General features: G+C 38.6%; 1 protein-coding gene across 1 annotated transcript; it reads left to right on the top strand.

Annotated features, from left to right (window-relative positions):
* Window positions 1-1204: 1204 nt before the first annotated feature.
* Window positions 1205-1804, top strand: LOC107473229 (P24 oleosin). Its single transcript, XM_016092784.3, has one exon. The coding sequence runs from the start codon at window positions 1243-1245 to the stop codon at window positions 1657-1659; it is 417 nt and encodes a 138-aa protein (XP_015948270.1). The 5' UTR covers window positions 1205-1242; the 3' UTR covers window positions 1660-1804.
* Window positions 1805-7211: the final 5407 nt, after the last annotated feature.

The following is a 7211-nucleotide window of genomic DNA, read 5'->3' on the forward strand; positions in this document are numbered from 1 at the left end:
CTCCAAAGGTTGCTTTCTTTGATTTTTAATTTATTAGTACTTTATTATTTAATTAATAATTAAACAAATTATTTTTATAAAAAATATTTTTTGTATTATTTTAGAGAAGAGACTAATAAAATAGTTTAAAAAATAATGTAAAAATAAAATTTTAAATAAAAAATATTTAATATTAAAATTTTTAAATAAAAAATAATTTGTATAAATATTTAAAAGATAAATATAAAATATATGCATAAAATAAATAAAACAAATAAAATGGGAGTATTCATGAGAAATAAATAATTATTTTTGTCTCCTTTATTTATTTTAAACATGTATTTCATATTTATATCCTGAATATTTATACAATTTATTTTTGTATTTAAAAATTTTAATATTAACTATTTTTTATTTAAAATATTATTTTTACATTAACTTTTAAACTGGTATATTGGTCTCTTCTTTAAAATTATACAAAAATAATTTTTCATGAAAATAATTTGTTTAATCATTAATTAAACAATAAAATATTAATAAATTAAAAATTAAAAGAATAAAAATACTATAAAAAATACTTGTAAAAAAATTGAATTTTATTATTTTAAATTTGTGTTATTAATTTTAACAATTTATATTTTTTTAAATAATTTATATATGATAAAAGATATGTTTACTTGTTTAGAGTATAAATTTTATTATTATATTTGTATATTCCTGATTTTAATTATACTCTTAAGTATTTTAAATAGATTTATTTTATTATATTATATTTTACATATGAATATATATTCCATATATTATTTTTAATGGCAAAAAAAAATTAAATAAGAGGATAGGAGATAGCAATGAAATCGCTGGCTATAATGGGAAGAACGAAGAAGTTACAAGCCATGGAAATTAACGACTCGCTAAGGAATGATGCATTGTAGAAAGAGATTGCGTGAGAGGTGGGATAGAATTTTAATATTTTAAGAAATTATACAATTACTCATCTCAAATAATAAATTACAAAAAACCATGCATATCCTATAGTTTCAACAAAGCCCAACGTGTCAGCAAAGAGTTCAACCCTAATCTTACGTGTAGAGACAAAGGGATGTGCCACATTTTAATCCAAAATAAAATCGACACCTGTTATAAATTAACACACAACAATAATCCTTCATAATACAAACTATATAATATAAATTACGTGCACCCACATGGAAATTAAAGCACCAAACTTACCTAGCTAGTAGTGTATTCAAAATAACACAACCAATGGCAGATAGATATCACAATCACAGTCATCAAGATTCATCAGAGAGAATCTCAAGGTCCATGGTTGTGACTTCAGTGATTGGGGCAATAGCAATAGGTGCGCCATTGTTGGGGATGATGGGTTTTGGTCTCTTGGCATCATCAACACTTCTCCTCGTGAGTTCACCACTTTTGCTTCTATTCAGTCCCGTGATTTTGGGTGCTACCTTTGTCATTTTGGGAGCAGTTGCTGGTTTCTCTGTGGCTTCGGTTATGGCGGTTGTGGGAATTGCGGCGGTTTCATGGGTTGTAAGAGAAGCTAGGCTTAAATTTAGAGATATGAGGAAGGTTGTTGGGAACGACCCTTCACCAAGAATGAAGGGTAAGGAGTTGGATTATTTTGATAGCCATTTGGCTACTACCTCTAACGCAAAGTAAGAACATTTATAAAAAGATTATGAAGTGTTGTATGTTTATGTGGATCGAGTGAATAAGAGGCAGCACATGGTTTTTCTTTTTCTTTTTCTAAATGTAACACAGCAATGTTTGGTTATAATAATGGATGGTCTTGATTTCGTCTTAATGGATCTTTCTTGTTGAAAAAGTATGCTATTTCTTTTATATATATGTCACTTATAAGTTGCAAGTTTTTTCTAGTAATCTCCATCTCACGTATGAGTTAACCTTTAAAATTGTCCCTAAAAATTGCACCCAAATTTTAAAATGATCTTTAAAATTAATAGTTTCTTAAATTTGTCTTCAAAATTATATTATGAGACTAGACTCATAATAATTCGCCATTTTTCATTCATCAAAATTTTAAAACGACATCGTTTAAAAAAAAAAAACGTAAACCCCGAATTCAAACCAAAGAAAAAAGAAAAAAAAAAGCCTAGCGCAGAACCACCCCCATCTCATCCCATTTCCAATCCCAATCTATTCCTTTCCCCCTTTTCATTCCCAACTCTTTTTCCTTCTCCTTTCCATCCCATTCTCAACTCTTTCACTTCCTTTTCCTATTTCCATTCCCAACTCCTTCTCCTTTCTGATTTTTAATTCTTTCTCTTTTTTCTTTCTCTTCTGTATTTTCAACCTTTTTCCTTTTCTTTCTCTTTTGCTTTCCCCAACTTTCTTCCTTTTTTACATATATACTTTGATTGTTGTTGTCGTCGCTAGATGAGAAAGTGAAGGTGGAAGAAGAAGAAGAGTCGGAGGTAGGTGATTGTTGGTGTTGCGCAACGAAAGTTGAGCGGCAGACAGAATGTAAGAGGAATGATGAGAATGAAAAGAGTAGTGTTCGCAATTTTATTGATTTCAAAAATTTTGTTATTAAATTTGTCATTTTTTGGAATTAGATGTTTTAGAATGAAGTTTGTTGCATGACCTGTTTAATTAGAATAATTAAAAGGGAAAGGAGAAGGGGATTGGTTCTACGCTACACTTTTTTTTATTAAGGTGTTTATGGTACGCTTTTTTTTTTCAAAATTTTTTTATTAGGAGATTTATGGTACGCTTTTTTTTTTAAACGACGTCGTTTTAAGATTTCGATGAACGGAAAATGTCTCAGGAACTACTATGAGTCTTGGAGTGCAATTTCAAAAACGAATTTAAAAAGTCTTGGAGTGCAATTTCAAAAACAAATTTAAAAAATTATTAATTTCAGGAATTATTTTGAGGTTCGAGTGCGACTTTAAGAACACTTTGAGGCCGAGTGCAACTTTAAGAACACTTTGAGGCCTAACTCTCTCATGTATATATGTATCAATATTATTATTAAATACATTAACAAAAAAGATGGTTAGGGTTCATTAAAAAGAATAATAACATAATCAGCAAATAAAAACAATCAAATTGTATTTAAAAAGTTTGAATATACAAATTGTATTTAAACATAGTTTAAAAATTGATAAATTAAATTAGTGGCTTGAAAAAATATTAAAAATCTTAAATTTATAAAAGAAATTAGTTTAAGGATTAGTTTCTGTTCATACCCTAGCCCAACGATAAAGGCCCAGGTCCAAATAAAAGGCCTAATCTGAAGGATTAAGCCTAGTTAAGTACCGACCTTCACATAAGAAGTCGGTATCAACCACGACTTGGTCTGAAGAAGTCGGATGTGAGATTAGCTGGCAGATAAACACTCATTCAAATGAGTAACCGCCCCTAAAATCTCTCTAACCACTTCATAAAGTCATATCTTAACCTCCCCAAGATAATGGGGGCGGTTAACACCCTAAAGATACGGCACTACTCCAACGGTGGTTATTGGCTCACCACTATAAATACTCTGACACCCCTCAGGTATCTCTAAGCCCAATACTCTCTAGACCTGCTCACACTCTTGCTAACTTAGGCATCGGAGTGTCTTTGCAGGTACCACCCCTCATTCATTCACGGGTACAAGTCGGACGGAGTCTCCCGAGTTGCACACTCACACGGAGACCTTCCCCTTCACGTATTTGGGCCAGCCCACGCTGTCCACTCAGGCAATCTCCGGTTACCCACCGTAACATTGGCGCCGTTGCCGGGGACCCGAGATATCATCCATCGATGGCGGACAGATCCCACGAAGAAGGCCATGTGGAAACAGATTCCGAACAAGAGAATCTGGACATGAGTAATAACGATGCGGATCTAGCCCTACACCAGGAAGTTAATAATCAACACAGAGAAGGCACCTCCGGAGTGAAGAACCCGAAGGTAAATTCCTCAGATGGGCGCGAATCAGAAAAAGGCGTACCATCCCATGTAGCTGAATTAATGGGATTAGTACACAGCCGCCTGGAACAACTAGAGCAAGAGCGGGAGAAACAAAAGGAAACTGAAAAGTACCTCAAAGAGGAGATGGAGCGGCGAAAGGAGTTAGAAAGAAAACTCTTACAGCTAGAATCTTCCCTCAAGAATCACAACTCCCGCAACGAACAAGAAGAACAACTCTTGGGCGGAGACGATCCTTTCAGCGAGGACATAATGAGGGCAAAAGTTCCGAGAAACTTTAAAAGCCCTGATATGGACCTCTACGATGGAACCACGGACCCAAAGCATCATCTAAGCAACTTCAAAAGTCGGATGTATCTAGCTGATGCTTCCGACGCTACTCGATGCAAAGCTTTCCCGACCACCTTGTCGAAAGCAGCAATGAAGTGGTTCGATAGCCTTCCCCCGAGATCGATCACTAGCTTTGAAGACCTCTCAAGGAAGTTTTTGATGAGGTTCTCAATTCAGAAAGACAAGGTAAAATATGCACCGAGCCTCCTGGGAATAAAATAGGAGGTCGGGGAGTCTTTACGAGCCTATATGGAAAGGTTCAACAAAGCATGTTTGGAGATCCAAGACCTGCCCACAGAGGCATCCATAATGGGGCTAGTCAATGGGTTCAGAGAAGGTCCCTTCTCACAGTCCATATCTAAAAGGCACCCCGTTTCTCTAAGTGATGTACAAGAAAGGGCTGAAAAGTACATCAATATGGAAGAGAATGCCAAATTAAGGGACCTGAGTTGGCGACTTAGACCCCCTCCCTCAACTAAAGAGAGGGAAAAGGAAGCCAAGAAAAAGGAAGAACTCGGTCTCGAGAGGCCCAGAAAATATCACTCTTATACTCCTCTCAAAACTTCTATAGTGGATGTATACAGAGAGATTTGCCACACCGAAAGGCTGCCACCCCCTAGACCTGAGGAGGATTTGCCGGGAGGGGGCTCACTAAATCCTCTCGCAAAAGACATCTCAAAAGAGTCTATCAAGTCGGGGAAGAGTCACCCGACCTCCCCACTATTTCGTTCACAAAAGAAGATGGGCAAGGGATAATCCCCGGGCACGACGATCCCGTGGTGATAACTATGATCCTAGCCAATGCCCATCTCCACCGAACTCTAGTGGACCAAGGAAGCTCGGCGGACATTCTCTTCAAACTTGCTTTCGACAAGCTTGGGTTAGATGAGAAAGAATTGAGAGCCTACCCCGACACCCTATATGGATTAGGGAACACGCCAATAAAACCACTAGGATTTTTACCCCTTCACAGCACTTTCGGAAAAGGGGAAAAATCAAAGACTCTGAGTATATACTTCATAGTCATTGATGAAGGGTCAGCCTATAATGCCTTAATTGGCAGGACTACCCTTAATCGGCTCGGAGCAGTGGTATCCACTCCCCACCTCTGCATGAAATTTCCGACCTCAGCGGGAATAGCAACGGTGAGAGGAGACCAAAAATTGGCGAGGAAATGCTACAATGAAAGCCTAAATCTGAGAGGAAAGGGCAAAGAAGTCCACACAATAGAGCTCGGTGGCGCAAGGGCCAGAGAAGAGCTACGACCTCAACCGGGAGGAAAAACCGAGGAGATACAAGTCGGTGGAGAGGAAGGAAAAAACACTTACATAGGAGCCAACCTAGGGGAAACCCTAAAACAAAGGTTGGGTGAACTCCTAAGAGCTAATTCTGACCTCTTCGCATGGAAGGCTTCCGACATGCCCGGGATTGATCCCGAACTCATGTCCCACAGGCTCTCGGTTTACCCAGGGTCCCGACCTGTACAACAAAGAAAATGCAAACTCGGCACGGAACGAGCCCTAATAGTAGAAGAGCAAGTACAGGCGCTCCTGGAAGCCGGCTTTATTAGAGAGGTCAAGTACCCAACATGGCTAGCCAATGTAGTGCTGGTCAAAAAACAGAATGGCAAATGGAGAATGTGCGTCGACTATACCGACTTGAATAAGGCATGTCCTAAGGACCCTTATCCCTTACCAAGTATTGATACCCTGGTGGACTCCAGCTCGGGGTACCAATACTTATCATTCATGGACGCCTACTCGGGATATAACCAAATCCCGATGTACGAACCCGACTAGGAGAAAACATCATTCATCACACCCAGAGCCAACTATTGCTACGTGGTCATGCCATTCGGATTAAAGAATGCAGGAGCCACATATCAAAGGTTGATGAATAAAGTGTTTTCTCCCCACCTAGGGAGCCTAATGGAAGTATACGTCGACGACATGCTAGTAAAAACCAAAGATGAAGTCGACCTCTTATCCGACCTCTCACAAGTCTTTGACACCATAAGGTTGCATGGGATGAGATTAAATCCTGCAAAGTGCGCCTTCGCGGTTGAAGCAGGAAAATTTCTAGGATTCATGCTAACACAAAGAGGGATTGAAGCCAATCCCGATAAATGTAGAGCCATCCTAGAGATGAAAAGTCCGACTTGTTTGAGAGAGGTCCAGCAGCTCAACGGCCGACTTGCAGCCCTCTCCCGATTTTTGGCAGGATCGGCAATAAAATCCCTTCCACTATTTTCCTTATTAAAGAAGGGATGCCCATTCGAATGGACTCCGGAATGCGAGGAGGCGTTCCAAGAGTTCAAAAGGTTTTTAAGCCAACCTCCTATCCTAACCCGACCAGTACCAGGACAAGACCTCGTTCTGTACTTATCCGTTGCAAACAAGGCTGTCTCGTCGGCCTTGATAAAGGAAGACGAGGTCGGACAACACCCAGTCTACTTTATCAGTAAGGTCCTGCAAGGCCCTGAACTAAGGTACCACAAACTAGAAAAGTTTGCCTACTCCTTGGTGATAGCCTCACGAAGGCTACGACCTTACTTTCAAGCGCACACAATCAGAGTCCGTACGAACCAACCCATGAAGCAAATCCTCCAAAAGACGGATGTTGCAGGGAGAATGGTTCAATGGGCAATAGAGCTTTCCGAGTTCGATCTGAGATATGAAACTCGGACAGCAATTAAAGCCCAATGTCTCGCCGACTTCGTTGCAGAATATGCAGGGGATCAAGAGGACAAACCGACTACATGGGAACTCTATGTAGACGGATCCTCCAACAAAATAGGAAGTGGTGCAGGCATAATATTAGTAGATGAAAGAGGAACCCAAATAGAGGTTTCCTTAAAATTTGAATTCCCGGCTTCAAATAATCAGGCAGAATATGAAGCCTTGATAGCCGGACTAAAACTGGCAGAAGAAGTCGGTGCTACA

Source organism: Arachis duranensis, chromosome 1 (assembly GCF_000817695.3).
Source record: "Arachis duranensis cultivar V14167 chromosome 1, aradu.V14167.gnm2.J7QH, whole genome shotgun sequence".
In the NCBI taxonomy this organism is placed as follows: Eukaryota; Viridiplantae; Streptophyta; class Magnoliopsida; order Fabales; family Fabaceae; genus Arachis; species Arachis duranensis.